The 18,947-nt window shown below is 49.0% G+C and overlaps 3 protein-coding genes across 3 annotated transcripts; 2 read left to right on the top strand and 1 right to left on the bottom strand.

Annotated features, from left to right (window-relative positions):
- The first annotated feature begins 112 nt into the window (after positions 1–112).
- LOC1279871 (membrane protein BRI3) lies at positions 113–1,187 on the top strand. Its single transcript, XM_319651.4, has 2 exons — positions 113–328; positions 416–1,187. The coding sequence occupies exons 1-2, from the start codon at positions 253–255 to the stop codon at positions 847–849; spliced, it is 510 nt and encodes a 169-aa protein (XP_319651.3). The 5' UTR covers positions 113–252; the 3' UTR covers positions 850–1,187.
- A 77-nt stretch (positions 1,188–1,264) lies between these two features.
- Positions 1,265–9,864, bottom strand: LOC1279870 (cysteine sulfinic acid decarboxylase). Its single transcript, XM_319650.5, has 4 exons — positions 7,815–9,864; positions 4,274–4,430; positions 3,970–4,180; positions 1,265–2,323 (listed from the first exon to the last, which is right to left on the bottom strand). Exons 1-4 carry the CDS (start codon positions 8,544–8,546, stop codon positions 1,723–1,725), a joined length of 1,701 nt encoding a protein of 566 aa, XP_319650.5. The 5' UTR covers positions 8,547–9,864; the 3' UTR covers positions 1,265–1,722.
- Positions 9,865–11,751: 1,887 nt separating this feature from the next.
- Positions 11,752–18,305, top strand: LOC1279869 (leukocyte receptor cluster member 8). The gene is made up of 4 exons (XM_319649.6): positions 11,752–14,386; positions 14,464–14,662; positions 14,743–14,950; positions 15,340–18,305. Exons 1-4 carry the CDS (start codon positions 12,143–12,145, stop codon positions 15,611–15,613), a joined length of 2,925 nt encoding a protein of 974 aa, XP_319649.5. The 5' UTR covers positions 11,752–12,142; the 3' UTR covers positions 15,614–18,305.
- The last annotated feature ends 642 nt before the right edge of the window (positions 18,306–18,947 follow it).

Genomic DNA, 18,947 nt, shown 5'->3' with positions numbered 1-18,947 from the left:
GTTCATTTTACAAAATATTGTTGAAATTCCGATACAATTTGCACATCAAATGTTTGTACTAAAACTGTACACGGTTTATACATCTGACGTATGCGTTTATTTTGGAATCGCTAGTTGACAGCTGATTCATCGCCCTCTTGTAAACATTGACACCCACTCACACACAGACGTTAATTTCCAGTGAAGTTGTGCGAGCTTATTGTTTCGGGGTGCTAAAAAGAAATATTCAAGTATTGTGCGCATTTCCTCGCAATGGCTTCGCAAAAGTTTTCCAACGAGCCGCCATCGTACGATCAAGTCATAGCGGATAGCTATCATTCGAACTATGGTAAAGAGAGCATGTTCCATACCAAAACAGCAATCCACCTCCCCCAGTTGCGAAAACATTACTCATCTTTCTTTCTTTTTTTTGCAGCAACGAGCAACGGGAACGGAGGAGCACAGCCTTCCGCTCCACCCACAGTAGCTGCTTCTGCGGCTTCAGCAGCCCCGTCGGCTTCCTACCCAAGACAGGAGTACGTTCAGCAGCAACCCATCGCGACCACCCATACGTACGTGACGCCGATGGTCGGATCGGTTCCGTACTACGGCGCCATGGACGGGGGAAACAAGGGCCCGGTACCGATCGTACCGCAGGTAACCATACAAACCGTACCGCCCCAGCGGGCGGAAATCATCAACCACCAGATCATTGTCGTGAACGGGTGCCCGGTGTGCCGCATCGGCATGCTGGAGGACGACTATTCCTGTCTGGGAATATTCTGTGCCATCTTCTTCTTCCCACTGGGCATACTGGCCTGTCTGGCGCTGCGCAATCGGCGCTGCACGAACTGTGGCGTACAGTTCTAAGGCGACGAACTGTGGCGTACAGTTCTAAGGCATGGTGGGTAGGGAACGGATCGAATCATGTATGCCAACCATTTACCACGCACGGAATTGGTACTAGCTAACGGTATGTGATACTGAACCATTAGATAGGATGATATAATCTCACACACAGATATCAGGAAGCGAGAGCGGGAGAGGAAGGGGAATGAGGAAAGGAAATGGTACCTTGTATAATTTACAATGTTTTCTGTGTGTTTTCAGATGCTATTCATTGTAATCCACATTTATTATTATTGAAAGACAAACAAAAAATGGACAAAAGAACGACAAAATAAATAAACTATAATCTCCCTTTAAAATTTCCGCAGCGCTTTGGTTTGAAGCAGTTTAGGTGTGATATTATATCATAAATAATATTCCTTTTTAAAACGACACATTGATAAAAATAGTCATATATATTGGAACATGCTTACACTTCTAGCACAAATAAGTAATCTTAAGCGAACAACATCACCCCCATTATGGACGTGCATGCTATTCCACTTGTACCGTGTCTCTTCACTATCCACTATCGCATCCACCGTATCTCCTCTACCAGGGTGCACCTTGCGATGTATTTTTGTTTTGTTTTGTGTTGCCTTCTCCCGTTCAAATTCTTGCACCATTTCGGAAGTGAGGTGACCGTTACATTCAATTCGTTTGTGTTTTGCCTTCCTTTTTTTGTAAATTTTACCCTCCTAGCTTCTAGCTAGTAAACGAATGCTTTCAATAAATACATCTGTACGCGATAAAGAAACGGGGTGGAAAATAAGTTAAGCAACAGGGGGGAGAGAAAAAAAAAACAACAAGGAATTCGCCCGAGCACGGACACACACACACCACACACCCGCGGCCCTACAAATCCTTGCCCAATCGCTCAATCTCGTCGATGATGTAGTTCATGTCCGACTTGTCGAGCGACGAGTTCTGCAGCACCAGCCGGAAAAAGTTCGGCTTGTCGTGGATCGGCTGGTACGTGATCATCATCGAGCCGTCCTTCATCATGCGCTCCTTCACCTTCGGTGCGACCTTGTGCAGCCGGTCCCGGTACTCGGCCGAGTCGCGCGGCACCCCGCGCAGCCCCGGCGGCACGTACCAGAAGCAGACGTTGGTGCACTCCGGCTGCTCGATCACCATCTCGAAACCGGGCCGAGCCTTAATACTGCTGGTAAAGTGTTCCGCGTTCTCGAACACCTTGTCGATGTGGGCCTCGAACCCGGCCGTACCCTTGGCCCGCCACATGAACCAAAACTTGAGCACATCGGCCCGCCGGCCGCACTGGATGTGCTTATCGCCGGTGTCGTACCGCGTGTCGTAGAACTTGTCCTTCTGGAACAGGTACGTCGCGTTGGTCGAGTGCGCCTCGGCCAGGATGTTGCGGTGGCGGGTCAGCAGCGTGGAGCACTGCTGCGGTGCGGCCAGCAGCTTGTGCGGATTCCAGGTCACTGAATCGGATCTGCAAAATGGCAGGAAGTGTGTGTTCGGAACTGAATTAATTGGATACGTACGAGAAGCAATTGGAGACAATTTATCAAACTTTTCATTCAAACGCTGCACCGTGCTGCACGGTTAACGGCCTCCAAAAATGATTTCATTCAATGTTTTATCCACCCCGCCCTCTATGAAAGCCCAACTAGCCACGCCGACATGACCCACAGTCGCGTTACGGTTAGCCGGTTTAGCTCTGGTTTTTGCCTGTACCTCGCCCCACCAATGTGCCAATGTGCGACCGCCACAGATCAAGGATGCGTCCATTTTCACCGTGCCGTGCCATTGACATTGGCCTTACTGTGCAGCATGGCACGGTTGTGAAGGCGGCCCCCAGTACCAAGAAATAGCTACCTTCAGGGCCCCCGGGGGCAGCTTGTGATGTTAGGAGGGGCGGCTGTGAGCGATTAACTACACCGCTACAGCAAAACCGGACCGGTAGTAGACAAATCTTTTGGGCCAATGTCGTTGGCATAAAGTGCAATAAGCCAAACGTGTGCTGTAAGTGTACCAGGCCCCCAAAACCGTAGCCACCACGTAGGTAGCTAATGAGGCGAGTGACGGTGCGAATTATATTTCCCACTCGCCGGAAAATTGACCCCAAACAAGCGATCGATCGAGCAGCACCGTCGCTCCGTGCGGTCTGGGGAGTTAATCACTTTGCCGGCAATTATTGCATGCATTTGTTCCGATGCTTGGGCCTTTTTTTTGCTTTGCCTGAGCTAAACATCAAGTGGTCGTATGGAGGACACTTGGGTCAGGTGCATGGAGCCGGAAATAAAGAGCGGTAAAGGCAGGGGCAATCGCGGTACAGATTTCTTCGCTGTCACAAAGCTGAGAGCGGCAGCAATTGTATCATGAAAGTATAATCATCAAATAGCAGCACCAATTGAATGTCGATCGATCGATTAGTAACTGATCATTAAAAACAAAAACTAAAAAAAAAACTATGCCGATCTCGAACCCGATCGTGTCACGCTAAACCACCTCCCGCTGCCAAAGGTCGCGCATCGGCTTGGAAGCTTTGCCGCGCAAAGTACGGTGCGGAAAGTAAAGGCCAAATGAAGAAACTTTTATTGCTCGCGCGTTAGGGGAGGTAAGAAGGGGTATGCAGGTAGCACTCATTCGAATGCATTGTTTAGTAGAACTCCGTGCAAGATGGAACTGAACCCTTTTTAGCTTGCCTTTGCGTCTCCTCGCGCCAAACGCGCAAGGTTACGCGCAGTGGAGGCGAGAGTGGAGCCACGTGGTAGTAATGGCTGTGTGGCAGTGTCAGAAGCATTCCAACTCGATCGAGCTACATTCATTTCCTCGTTCAGCTGGACAGTACAGTACGGCAGACAGAGCTTGTAAGAAGCAAGGGGGAAGAAATGTGCTGTCCATCATCGTGGGTCACAGCCCCCCCAACATCATCAGCAAGAACTCAACAACAAAAACCAGTAAGAATGGTTCTATTCTTCCTTGTGGCTGAAAACCTGTTTTCAGGCTGTGTTTTTTACCCCCAAAAAAGGGATAAACACGTCCCGAGATCACAACCAAGCACACGCAGCACGCAAACGCAACCGCTGTACACACTTCCGATTGTTGGTTGTGACGCGGTAGAAGCAGGCTTACCTTTCGATTCCCTTCAGCAGGGTACGATACTTCTTGGACATCAGTGCACCGCCGCCCCAGGCCGCATCCACGTGCATCCAGAGATTGTACTTGGCGCACAGGTCGGCAATCTGCTCCAGTGGATCGAACGCACCAATTACGGTGGTGCCTGCCGTGGCCGACACCATGAACGGGAGCGCTCCCTCGGATTTGGCACGGAGGATTTCACTTTCTGCAAAACGAAACAACGCGTTCGAATCAATATCGTAAATGATGTTGTTCACCTTTTGCCGGGTGTTTTTTTTTTGTTTTGTTTCTAACATACCCAAATGCTCGACACGAATTTTGCCTACGTTGTCGGTCTTGATAGCGTAGACGTTGTCTGAACCGATACCCATGAACGACGCCAGCTTCTTCACGGAGTAATGTGCGTCTTCCGAGGTGAAGATCACCAATCGGGGAAGAGCATGCAATCCTTTCGTCTGTAATGAAGCAAAAATAATAAGTAAATTGAATGTTGGTTGAAGTCATCAATAGGTACCGATTACAAATAGATAAATGTTCAATTCGAATCTGTTGCCAGATGATCATATATGTGCGATGATAATCAGGGAAAGTTCAGCTTTCAAATAAACAGAGCCGTTTGAGTATTCTGCTTGATACTGCAAGTCTACCAATTGCATCTAATGAGTATTTTATTAGCAATCAAGAACTTTACTAATGCCATACACTCTACAGAGTAATTTAACCTTTTCGCTTTACCACTTCAAAGAATTCATGTGGCATGCAATTAAGGCTTAATTAACCCTGACAATCTACCATGTAGGTATCTTTTAAGCTAGTGAACAGCTTGCGGAATATGCGGAACCTATCCCAAAGGATTTGAAAGTGCGTCTTAAACTCAAGTCTCGTAAGAACGACCTTCGTTTAGTAGGAATCTTGTAATTTATTATATTGTTCATATTTTCTATAAAACTTTAAGAACTCGAGCAAGTGATCGACTACTCATAAAAGTCCTTGGTTGCTTAATCAATTGCCATAGGTTGTCATCCTTAGTACATAGGCCATACGAAATATCAAAATATCATTATAGATCAACAAGTCGTTCAAGTTTAAAGAGGCTGTCAAGCAAATTTGTTACAAGACTGCCATTATTCCTCCCAGGATCATCCTCTAATATGTCCAATTCATATCAAATATTCTTACTGAGTTGACACTGTCGGTAGGTGTAATCGAACGCTTGATGTAAATCAGCTTATCAATCAGCTGTTGAGATTACGACCGTCTCGTCTCGCCCGGCAGTGTTATGTTATGACCTTTTCGATGACGCTTATATTTCCACAACAAACTAATTTCAGTTTAAACCGCTGTTAAAGTTTACAAACCCAATGTCAATGTGTATGATTTGTTTGGTATATTCAGAAATCCAGCTCAATCCAAGCTTATCTACCACCGAGATTGTGTAATGTTGAAAAGAGGAAGAAAGCGACAACCGAGCACGATGAGATTAGCGATCGAGTCAAGGTCTACTATCGGTTCAGCTAACAATATGCAATCGTTGTCAGTGACGTGCAACAAGGGGAGATTTCCCACCTCATTAATGCAATTGTGCCCTCTAGGAGGCTGTGGCTAGCATGCAAAGTGAGCACCTCTCTCTCTCTCTCTCTCTCTCGCACCTCTATCTGACATCACATAATGATTGATCATGCTGTCGATAGCGTGATCACAGCGTGCGGGTTTGATGAATCAAACGCGATCACTAAGCGATCTGATACGGACGTAGTATTAGCGATAATTAGTGTCTAGTAATGGGTGGATAGGGGCAGCCCCCGTACACACCCGCACACAGTAGTCTGCTTGTCTAGAGCGCAGTAACTCGTTGCGCTTTGTACAATAACTCCCCCATTTTGCTTGGAGTTTCCTTGTGCTGGAAGCGTTTATCTTTCGAGAACTGCTGGGTACTTCCATGAGGGGATGGAAATTCCAAGCTCTCGTGAATGGAGTTGTTTGCTGTCTTTTGTTCCTGTGCCTATAGGTTTAATGGGAAAATTCTTACAAAGTTTCTACCTTTGTTGCATGATTGTGCAAGCATGCAGGAAGAATGAATCGAAGGAATGCTCTACAGCGCTTGCACGGTAACAACGCTCGGCTGTGAGAGATGGAATGAATATTAAACAAAAAGGTGGCAAAAATTGAATAAAAGTGAGACCAAAACAAACAAAAACCAACTAACCTTCACGTGAAGTGATTATAACGGCACACGAAAGCGATCACCACCACGATCGCGGAATATCAATCAACCAACCAAAAAAAAAGAGAACCTGTTCCACCCGTAGGCACTGTTTGTAAACAGATGAGATCTCGGTTGATATGCATGGGACGGGTTCTCTTGGCGCCCCTTTTTAATGTTTTCGTTTTAATTTACAAGTGTCCAATTTATGATTTTGAGGAAACAGATCGAAGAAACCGGCTCAAACCACTTTGCGAGACAGAAAATGGCAATGTTGAGCCTTTTTTTTGGTCGTTTAACACTCCCTCTTCCTCAAGACGGGAGGTCAAATGGATCCTTCACAAACACCGCTAGCTTTTCAATGCCATGCCCACCTGCACCCTTCACTTGACAAAAACAGTTCACTGATCGATGGAAGTGGCGCGTGTCGCCCGAAAGCCTCGGCAGTTGCCGCCGCCGGTGCGCAAGAACACGCGCGTGGCAGGATTTTGTGATCGCGAGCGCACAGTTCAGCGCCTGTTGCTGTTTCCCACCCCATAACAGAGGTTCGCGGTGTTTTCGCGATGTATCGGGCATGGACACACACACACAGCCAATGTTCAGGGCCAAAGTCATCATTGGCTGTTTAAGGGGCCAAGAGCCTTTCCGCCGCCAAAGAGGCGTACGGTGCAAATAAAAAAATCAACAACACCAGCTAGGCCTACTGGGCGCAGTAAAAGAGATGTCACGGTGTGATTGGCAGCTAGGTAGCAGGAAGTAACACTTCCCCTTTTTTAACGGTTGATTGGATTCCTCGGGGAAGGGGATGGTCGGATGAGTGAGCGGGTCGGTAGCTTCTGGTCGGTTTTTATGTCTTTCATGGACATCGCAGGGGTAGTTCTCGCGCCTTCTGGCCTTCTGGTGTGCTATTTGAGGATCGGGGACCCCGTACACACGCGAAAGGGGAGCCTTTTTACAGCTTCAGAGTGCATCACCGTTCGGATGGGCAGGGTGGGCAGGCTATTTTAAGGAGCTTGAGTTCGTTCCTGTAATTAACCCCATATTCGCACCATACAGAGACACACACAAACATCCCTTTCACTTTAGCTACTGCCGGTGGCGCGATCGATGGTCGAAGCGACAGACGGGAATTATATTTAAATCATCATCATCAGCAGACGGCTACGTACAGATAACTCGTGCCAATGTTGAGCGCTGTGAATGGGGATGATGCCACACGCTAGTGCCGGCAAACAACCGCCAGACAAGCTGGCGTATAGTTTCGTAGAAAGGGAACGTTCTAGCGAATGGTTGGTGTGCGCCACGTGCGAAACGAAAGTGTGCTGCTAATGGCACTAGAACCATTTTGCGCTGCAGTTAGTACATTCCGTTTGAGGATAATTTTGCAGCGCACATTTGTGTACTTAATCTTAATAGCGATAAGTGTGGCCACAGTGTAGGGTTTACTGGAAGATGCTTAACTGCTGTACAATAATTGGAACAGACTGGTAATTACACGCTCTCTAATATGGCACAGTAAAACAGCAAAAAGTAAAATTGTCCTTCTTATTTTCCCATTCCACAAACATGCGCACACACACACACAGTAAAGCTAAAAGCCCTCCCCCATTTAGTGTCCTTTCTAATCGCCACCTACCTTAATGTCGGGCATGAACTTGTGGCGAGCGCAGCTAATTGCGTACCCGTTGGCCATCGAGCCGCCGGGCGCGAAAATTCCATCGCCCTCGCCATCCGGATAGCCGACGATCGTGCGCATTTCCCGCAGCACCACCTCCTCCATCAGCACAAACACGGGCGACACCTCGTACGTGTAGACGCTCGGGTTGAGCGCATCGGTCAGCACCTGGCCCGCAAACCCGTACGGATCGACCGACGAGAACAGCTGATTCATAAAGTACGGATGGCCCGTCTTGACCGAATGGCGAATGGTGGCGCGCGTCAGCTCCAGCAGCTTCTCGTGCGTGTCCGGCTCGTCCTTGAGCGCGAGATCGAGCGTCCGCTGCAGCTCCTCCGGATCGACCCAGTTCAGCACCTTGTTCGCCCGGTCGGTCGCATTGAACACGGCCGAGTTGAGCACCTCGGTCAGGAACTGCGTCAGAAACTGCTGATGCTGCTCGCGGTTCGGCAGGCTGGCGTACCGCTTCTCCGACACTGCTGCTGCTGCTGCTGCTGCCTGCTCGTCCACCTGGGAGGCTTTGCGGATGTCCGACTTCTTGGGCAGCACACTGGTCACCCGATCGGCACCGCTGACAAACAGCTGCTGCACGTCCTCGTCCTCCGACACGCCGGCACTGTCCGAGCCGCTGGCATAGGTGGCATTGTCCTCGATCACCTCCAGCCCAACACTACACACACCGTTGGCGGGCATTTTGTGTGTTTTATTTGCTTTCGCGTAGCACTGATGATGTGGATGATCAACCTGCTGTATCTGTTCCTGGTCACACTGTTCCTTGGTGGAGGCGCCTGACTCTCGCTGAGCTGCTCCAAATATCACGCAACACACGGGCACGTGGGGCGAAAGGATGCTGTGTGCGGTTCCGTTGCACCTGCGGGCTGCTGCCAACTATAATGGACACTGAGTGCAAAGAAGTGTATACGAGATGCACACAAACACACGCACGCACACGCACTCTTTCTCTCGCACACACATACACACACACACGCACTGCTGCTTGCTGCGCAACGTTTGAAGCGGTCAGGCTCAAACTAAATTCCTTCGTCCATTGGCGCGCGCTCTTATATATGAAGCGTACTGGCCGGTTCTCGCTACCTAGCCTTCCCACCCCGTGTGTGTGTTTGATGCGATCGCGGGCATATCGAATGCATCTACAGCGGCGGCCCCATTCGCGGCCGGATTATCAAACCCCTCAGCAAAGCAAACCGACGAACCACCGTTCGGCTCCTTCCGTTCGGGGCGCGCGATCGGAAGGTTGATCGTGTGTGTGTGTGTGTGTGTGTCGGTCGATCGTTCGGCTCGCGTCCCCTAGTACACAGAACGTACGGGGTGGCATGCACTACAGAACGACTACGCGCGTGCACTCGACCGTTGGGCGATGTGCGAAATTGGTTGTAGCGCGAACGGGTGGCAGTGGCACGCGCCCTACCGCTACCGGAACGTGTCGGTGGTTTTGATTTGACGTACGGGCGCGCGCGCGCCACAGAGCAACACGCTACCGTGTTCACAATTCGGCGAGGTTAGTGCATGCGATGTTCGCCTGTCATTGTGCTGGTAAATCGATGGAGCAATTAGTTGAAGGAGGAGTTGAGCAGCAAAAAATATGAATGAATCGAACGTAAACTGGTGCGTACGGGGCACGATCGATTGATGCAAACAAAAGCGTTTTCGTGCGAAGATCATTTGCTGGTAGATGTGGAGCAAAAACTTTCGACAGGAGTGCACGATACAATGTTTGATGCTGCTGGTAGCAACGGGCTACTCCCTTGTGGTGAAGGGGCGATTATTTACTAAACTAAACACTTAAACGGGTTTTAATTGTTACCTGACCGTTACGCAAGCCACTTCTAATAACGCTTCCCGGTAGAGACATGAATGAGTTTGAGGCGCGTTGGGGGGATGTATCAATCTGCATGATCACCTCCCTTCCTCTACCAGCGTGCATTATTTGGACTCGTCCTTGGCAGACCGTTTCCTCTAGTGACCGCGGGTGCAAAAAATAAAAATAAAAAAAAATTATGCTAAACCATATCGACCTGACCGCCGTGCTCCATGTGGTCTGTGTGTTATGCTTGTTTGCCCGGAAGATCAGCGCTCGATCGTTAGGCGGCAGTCAGTCTCGGGTGCCAAATGATGCGGTGTAGAAAAAGTCGTTATTGTTTTGCCGTTTGCTTGGCCGAGCTAGAAAAGCATCACTTTCGCATATTAATGCTGGTGCTGCTCTACCTTGAACTTATAGCGCCTTCCGCGGCCTGCGCCTTCCCGCTTCTTCTTTACGCCTCACTTCGCTGTGCGTGCGTGGATCGGAAAAACATTATTATTTCCTTCTTTATCACAATCTCGAACACGCACAGCTGTACCACTGTTTGATAAAACATGTGCGAGCTGGTTGTTTTTTGTTGCTTCTTCTTTATTTCTATTGCTCCTGAAGGTTGAACTAGCTGGTCAGTTAATGTTTGCAATTGTAGTTATTATTCGTTTTTTTGATGGTTCCATGAGTCGCAAAAAACATTATTACCGTTTGATCGGTCAATTGGAACATCCTTATTAACGGTGGGAGTTTAAATTATCATTTGATTAACTAATGCATGGCACGCTTAACGTTTTGCGTAAAATCGGCGTAATGATTGTTGCGCACTGATTGTACGGAAATTTGGCTGTATTGCAAATTAGCAAATTAACAAATTTGTTTTCTTAACGAGGCGTAGTGTATTTGTAGCGTATTTATTTATCTCTGCATTTATTTATTGACATTTTTTAATTGAATTATTTTGGAGCATCCCGAGGGTAGTTCAAATTATTTGATCCTTCTATATATAACTCGTGATAATTTCTGCACAAATCTGCTTAATTAACTTAAAATAAAATTGAAACACAACCTTTTTTTGTAAAAAAAAACACAATAATTTGTGAACTACTATTGTTACTGGATCGAGCAAATACTGTATCAGTTCTGAAATGGTAAAAGGTTTGCGGTTCGTTCAGCATCTGTATCAGGAATGGTATGGTATGGTATGCGGATCAGTTTCAGGAAATGAATAAGTTCTTTACAAGTTCCACGACCATTATGAGCTCAAGATCAGTTCCACTATTAATATCGGTTCGGGATCAGTTCTAGGATCTGTATAAGTTCCAGGATCCAGGATGTCCCAGTGCCTTTTGGTAGCAATTCCAAGACCGTTGCAGGTTCAGGACCAATTTTAAGTCCACTCAGGGCTAGAAACCAGAGATTACCTTTGTATTAAAAAAGGGTAAATCCTCGAAATTATACTGCGTAGCCCTGTCTCAAAAGCCTTGTATAGGCCGGCTTGTCCGCGTAGGACGTGTATTACAAATAGAAGAAGAAGCCCTGTATTCGAGACGGTTTCTTTTTCTTCTTCTTCTTCTTCTTCTTCTTCTTTTTCTTCTTTTTTGGTGCATCATACATTATCGGTCAAGGTCTGTCTAAGCCACAAATATATAAATGTCTTGGAATTGTTATTTCGATCCATTATATTCGTTTACATATCCTTTATATCCTTCATCACTCCAACTCATCGAAAAAATCACTGGGCAAACAGATCATCATAATCCGTAATGAGAATGATGTTAGATCAACAGATTAACGTGATTTGATATGCCATATATTTTGAACCATTCATTTCATCAGCTCTGTCACAAATTTACAGCAAAACAGTTTTCATAAAAAAATATTAAAATAATATTGTAAATAAATCACTTAATATTAAACTTTTTTTTTGCTGATAGGGTAATTTCATATCCAATAAAACAAAATTCTTTCAAACCAGCAACGGTCATCTGTTTACAATCCGACATGAATTTGAATTGAACCGGTTTCGCTCCGTGAACCGGTTCGTTCTCGGAATGATTGTTCCTCTCGCTGTCAAGCCATCACTACAGACTTATTTTCGCAGAAAGTAGATGCGTGTGTGAAACGAGCTTACATTAATTATTCTATTTCAGTGATAAAAACGTGCAACACCCTTTGAAAACCCAGCGTCAGCCAACAAAGAACACTTTTCTGCTACACAAGCACCATTTTCTTTTCGGTAAGTGTTAACTGGCAGCCGTAAATCGGCGGTGCAAAGTTGCACCCCGCTCGCACAGGTAAAAATAAGACGAGCCCTACACTGACGCCATCTTGGATTTTCACTTTTCGCTTTCGTCCGCTGTTGCTGCTTTGTGCTGCAGGCACGGTTGGTGTGTTTTTCGGGACGCTGCGGGAAGCAAACGACGTGGACATCGATCCCTGGCGTCAACGTGTCCATCGCATCGTGTAGACGTGTGCGATGAATGTAGGTGAAACAGTCGTAAGTAGGATTATGAACTCGCAAGATCAAACATTGAGCCAGCAGCAGGCTGCCTGGATGGCAGCCGCCCAGGCAGTCCAGCAGCAGACCGCAGCTGGTGGGGGCTACGGCGGAGCGTACGGAATGAACCAGCAGCAGCAGCAGCAACAGCAACAGCAACAGCAATATGCTCAGTTTTACGCGCTGTACCAGCAGCTGCAGTACAGCAACTCTGGCGGTGGCCTGCAGGGCAACATGGGACAGGCTGGCTTCGGGACGGCCAACAGCAACAAGGGCGTTAGCGGCGTGGGCGGCACGATGAACAACTCACCAGCCGGATTTTCGGCTGGCCCAATGTCCGATAACGGTGTCGCCGGTGGTATGGGTTCGCCTGGCATTGGAATGGCGGGTGGCAAGTTTTTCAGCTCTCCTCAGCAGAACCAGCAGCAGCAGCAACAGCAGTCCGGTAATGACGGAATGGGCTTCAAGCAGGCGCCCAGTCAGTTCGGGCCGATTCGCTTCAACATCAACAAGCATCCGCAGCGGGTGAGCCCGATCGTGGCCAGCAATCCGCTGGCACAGGCAAGCCAAATACACGCCCAGCAACAGCAGCAGCACATGCAGCAACAGCAACACCAGCAGATGATGGCCGCGTTCCAAAACCAAAATGGTACGGGCGGTGGCAAGAAGAAGCGCAAAAAGAACAAAAACAACAACATGAACAACCAGCATGGCAATGGGAATGGTGGCGCTGGTGGTGGTGGTGGTGGCGGCGGTGGTACAATTTTCATGAACGGTATGCTCAACCCGACCGCCAATATTCCGCCACTGATGCCGGCGGGCTCGCTGCCGGTGTCACCTGCTGGCGGCAGTGCCGGTGCCAGCTTTGTAACGTCTCCCCCCGATCTGAGCAAGCCGCCGCCTCCGCTGCCGGCAGTGCCAGGTGGTGCCATTCCCGGTGGTGTCGGTCCCGGCGCCGGCATTGGGCTCGCGCCGCAGCCGCAGGCCCCGACGCCGCCGATCGTTGGGCCGCCGAAGAAGCCCGATCCGTTCCACAATCCAACCGACGATTGGCCGCAAAGCTTGAACAACTTCGTGGCCCGATGCTACGCCAAGTGCAAGACCGATTTCGACAAAGATCAGATCGACATCTGTCTGAAGGGGCGCATTACGGCCGCGGCCAACAAGGGTGAATTGTGGACGAAAGACTGGGACAACGAGCCAGTGCCGAGCGTGCACAGCGAGCGCAACCAGCAGCCGCTGCTGCTGCCGAACCTTGGCAGTGGCGTGCTGGGCATGGGGTCGCCCAACAACAAGGGCGGCAAGCTTGGCGGGCTGGCCCAGTACCAGAGCCCGCTCGGAAACGTCAAGGGAGGCGGCCAGCACCCGGCGCCGTACGGGGCTAAGAAGCCGGCACCCAACCAGGCGGGTCTTTCGCAATCGTTCGGCACGAGGCTGGGCGTCAAGTCGGGCGGAGGTTCGACCGCGGGCAGCCGGAAATCTTCCCGCCCGTCGCGGTCGCGTTCGCGCTCACCCAGCCGGTACAGCAGCAGCGGCAGCCGCAATCGGCGCAGCCGTTCGTCCAGCGACGATTCACGGTCGCCACGCCGCAAGGGACGGCGAACGTCGAGCAGCAGCGACAACGACAGCCGTGCCGGGGGTTACGCGAGCAAATCGTTCGGCAAGGGTAGCAGCAACAGCAAGCAGCAGCAGCACCAGCAGCAGCAACAGAAGCACAAGAATCAGAAAAATCAAATGAATAACAGCAAAAACCAGCAGCAGCAGCAGCGCAAATCACACGGCGGATTTTATTCAGAGCACGGCCAGATTGGCGGCGCGGTCGAGGGCGATCTGGAGCAACTGAGGAAGCGTGCCGCGCGCTTCAACGGCCAGGGCGGCAAGAAGGTGCCGCCGGTCGTTGCCTCCAACATCGTGTCGCCGTTCGGTGGCAGGAAGGACCGCAGGCAGACCATGCCGACGGTGGCGTCGCGCATCTTCGTCGACGAGGCGGGCGATCGCGACCACGAGGACGATGAGGTGGATCTGTTCGATCTGCACATCGTCGGCACGTGTCGCGATCTGGAAAAGAGCTTCCTCCGTCTGACGAAGGCACCGGCCGCGTCCGAGGTGCGCCCGGTCGAGGTGTTGCGCCACTCGTTGCAGAACGTCAAGAAGAGATGGGTCGAAAAGCAGGATTACTTCTATGCCTGCGATCAGCTGAAATCGATCAGGCAGGATTTAACGGTAAGTGCGGAAAAGGTGTGCAATCAGGAAAAAAAGTAATTTATGTTGACCAACTTCCTCTTTTTCTTATTCTACAGGTACAAGGTATTCGAGACGCGTTCACCGTACAGGTTTACGAAACACACGCCCGCATTGCGATGGAAAAGGGCGACCATGAGGAGTTTAACCAGTGCCAGACGCAGCTCAAAATGCTCTATACCGATGTGGGGGGCGAGAACCATCTAGAGTTTACCGCGTACCGAATCCTGTACTACATCTTCACCAAAAACACCTTAGGTAAGCATCAGCCGGGTCCTTACTGTTGCTCGCAGTATGCAATAATATCTTTCTTTTTCTGTGTTTCCTCCCTCGGGCAGATCTGACCACCATTCTCAAGTCCTTGACGGCGGCGGATAAAGAGAGTGACATTGTAGGGTTCGCGCTCCGGCTCCGGTCGGCCTGGGCGCTGAGCAATTATAGCACTTTCTTCAAGCTCTATCGCGATGCGCCATTGATGGCCGGGTATTTGATCGATTGGTTCATCGAGCGTGAACGCAAACTTGCACTCAAATCCATTATTAAAGCGTACGTATGCATCCGGGGCAATCGGTTGGGCGTGGGGTGAACCATTTTGCGGTGTGTGGGGGAATGGGTTGTGGGCACAACAGGTTTCTAGGTGAGCGGTGGGCCTCCCTTCCTGCCGGAACCGGCGGTTGTGATGTTCGTGCTTTTGCTATGTGTTAGCTGTGTTCTCAGAATGGCCATAACCGGGACCTGGGAGAGTGGGTGTCCTTTCCCCTTTTGCTGCTGCGTGTGACGTGATGTCGGCAGAAACAATTCCTCAACGCGCTCATCGATGCATCACCATAACAAACATTCCCTTGTTTTTAGCATTCCCCTATTTTTCTCTCTCTTTCTCTTTATGTAAATGTTTAGCAAAATAATCCATTTAACGATTTCACTTATGTGTTTAGTTATCGTCCCAATGTGCCGGTGGAAATGGTCAGCCAAACGCTGGCATTCGACAGCGAGCAGAAATGTTGCGAGTGGTTAGAGTCGTTAGAAATGATTATGGCCAGCGTACCGGTGCCAGCGGCTAAACCAGCGCCGGCGGAGGGATCGTCGGATGCGGTGATGGGTGGTGCGGCTGCTGCTGCTGTTGCTGCTGTGGATAGTAAAAGTGTACCAAGTGCTACGAGAAAAGTGATCGACTGCAAGCTATGCATGAACTTGTTGGCCAATTTCTAGTTCGGCTGCGCTCAAAACGCAAACGCGCCACGCACGACGGCGTATCGTAGGGGGAAGCGGAGTCAAGTCAGCCATGGAGTTGTCTTCGTTTCGATGATGCCATGCCCCGTTGGGAGTTCGTTTACATCCAAGGCAGAAAGAAGAGCTGATGTGGCGATGGCGGCAAATTCGGCCAACAGATTGCGCATTCTCTTCCGATGTTCGACTGTGTACAAGCATGGCGGTCATGGCCTGTTCCGTTTGCCGGACGCATATATCTAGCATGTAGCGTAACCGCCGTCTTCCCTTAAGTCGTCCGTACCAATGGCCAATGCTGGACGGCTCTCCTCCCGCTTTCTTGGCAAATCGTGCTTTTCTTCGACCCGTTACGCATCGCAGCGAAGTGAGTGGCGCGCAACGTTCAACGTGGGGAAGGAGAAAAATTTGTTTTAGAATTTTTCTCCTTTCGGCAATAATCCTTCAAATGCTGTTCGTGTTTGTGTGTGTGGTTACGGAAAGGAACAATCAATATGGCCCACACACACACTGGGCGAGATACGTAGAGCGAAATTGGACTTGCGTGTGATTTTGTGTGTATGTGAAGTGCGATTTGTGTGAGTACGGTGTGATTTAGGGTCTTTTTTTTAAATGGTGTGAGTGAAATTGAAATGCAGTGAACATCGGACTAATCGGCGCTCGAGCAACCTCAGCGTGAAAACGTTAATTTCACTACTTTAGATGTGCTCTCTAAAAAATGTCGCCATAACTTGTTCGAAGAAACATTATTCCGTTTCTATCGTTACAAGGCAACAGCACATTTCAAAATTGCTACAAAGCTATGGGCAACAATCATCACAATAGCACAAAGGACACACTGCTGCTACCGTAAAATAGTTCTAGAGAAGCTCCAGCCGGTTGTTTTCATGAATTTCGTCGTTTTTCGATGTGCTGGAGGAATGGCGCTGCTACCTTTAGCCCTGCCTCGTGCCACGCGTTATCCTCCATAAAATGCCAGCAAACGGGAGCTCTTGATGCAAATTGATCGCTCCGAGCGCATCCAGAGCGCTGTAGTTTTCCGCCATCCCCGGGTTGGGATTTCCATCATTTTCAATCTGAACAGAGGAAGGGATTCCTAACTCTGGCAATCGAGCAAAAAGTGTCTTCTTAGTGAATTGCAGAGTGTGACCGAAACCCGAAACCCTTCCGAGAACGGCGAGCAGTGCGAAGTAAAGAAGAGGAACTTTTTATGTTTATTTACCTTCCGTTTCATTCTGAACCGCGCGGCACAGCACAATCAGCCCCGAAGAACTGTTGCACGCGAAAGGGACATGTGTGACGCTAGATAGTCGTTCAAAATTATGAACAAAGGACAGCACAAAGACTGGCTCGTGTGCCGGGCCGATGCGCAAAAGGAAAATCCGTTCAGTGATGGGGACAGATCGATGGCAAGAGCTCACAGGAGTGTGCGTATACGTGCACGGGGAAAGGAAAAACCCAACATTTTCGCCGGGTTTAACCTGTTTCCGATCGAAGATTCCACCTAAATGACCACAATTCTACATCACACACCGCATCCGAAGACCGACGATTTGCGTATATGCGTATATGCGAATGCGCTCAAAGAGAAGGAGGTTTCCGGTCACACCGACTGCTGCTGCTGCTGCTACTACTGCTGATTGCAGAGATGGGGAAGAATGGGGCTATAACTTTCCACTATCCAAACAATCCATCCTGGGGCACACTCCTTTAAAACCCTTCTATGTTACTCCTGTCCGGCAACTCTCGAACAATTCCCGTCTAATCTCGAAAGAGATTATCCCTCATCCCTCAAGACTTATCCTGTCCCAAAACCACGTTGACGCCATTGTTGTTGTGTATTTATGACGCTGACACAGTCAGTTGACTAGTTACTACTTAGATGAAACCAGCCGCCGACCCACCAACCGGGCGCGGATGTGCTACACCGACTTCGTTCACGCGAAAACCATCGAAAGGGGATCGTATCGTCGTTTGCAAAGCCTGGCAGTAAGAACTCAACAGCAACTGTAACATATCCCGGTACAATCGTTTGTCGCCGTAATCATCGAACATCATTGCACACACGCAACATCACACGTGCAAATTAACTTCTTAACATACAAAAAAGGAACGTAATGCCGCATTACCATTACCGTTTCATCCTCCTGTCTGGTTGGTGTGTGCTTTTTATCTCCCCGTCCCGGTAAAAAGACACACGTGCTGTTGACAGTGTTGCACAGTGCTCTCCGCTTAGGATAAGAAGAAACAAAAAATGGGCCACTGAGGGGAGGTGGACCGTGCTGTTAATTTCGATCCATTTCCCCCCCTACTGTTATTATTTGCTATGTTGATATGTGTGTATATATATAAATAATATAGAGTATAAAAATTATCTACTAGTTAATCCGGTTTACGCGCGCGCGCTACACGAGATGAGATGTAAGTTTTCAGCGTAAAAAATAGCGAGAAGAGCAAACATAAAAAATCACATTCGTTGCCACGGTGTACAGGGAAATCGTATGTTATCGCCACCTCCTTCTCCCTTGTCCATTGTTTTGCACCAATCATCTCGCAATCTTCCCAAAACCACCAGCCCCTTGCGCGAGCCTATGAAGGGGAGGGGCGGGGTTTTTGGGCGTCATCATCCACTGTACTTGTAAGAATTTCAAATAAATAAAAGTTTTAGTTGCAACAATCGCGTGCTGTATTTCCATCTTCCAATATCAGGCAACACAATACGCTATATCACATAGACGCGTTGGAGGAAGAGGAGAGATGTAAGTATGACGTTGGTAGCGAAACGTTACCGAACAATTCTACCTGGAATCCAAGTACTTTTGGGTAACATTGGAAATGCAGCAAATGCTAGCTGGAAATTGAACAGCAAGAAGTAAGTAAATTATGTAAAACTCGATCAGATTTCGATTGGAATTTCCACGGCAGCAGCAGCAGCTTTGCACTGACACAACATAACAGCAGCGCATAAACAAGGGCGGGTGAATGAGAGAGAGAGAGAGAGAGAGAGAGAGTGCACTCAGTCGGGCGGCTGCAGAAAGCGTGCGACCGATTGTTTACAAATCGTAGACGACGCAGCCTGTCAAATGTGTGCAGCAAGAGTTGGGTTCGTTTGGTTGAAGTGCAGCAGCAGCAAGCAGGCAAGCGCAAGTATCCCGACAGACGTCTATGGGCGAGTATTTTCCAAAAAAAAAATCGTACGCAATACGTGACTGTGTGGAGCATAGCGCAATAGAGGAGACGTAGGAGCATCGTGTGAGGAAAACGTGTGACGACCAAAAGATCGGATTTGGGGATTGCGCTGGTAGTACGTAAAGAAAGC

Source organism: Anopheles gambiae, chromosome 3 (assembly GCF_943734735.2).
Source record: "Anopheles gambiae chromosome 3, idAnoGambNW_F1_1, whole genome shotgun sequence".
Classification (NCBI taxonomy): Eukaryota; Metazoa; Arthropoda; class Insecta; order Diptera; family Culicidae; genus Anopheles; species Anopheles gambiae.
This window is presented reverse-complemented; position numbering and strand designations above follow the sequence as displayed.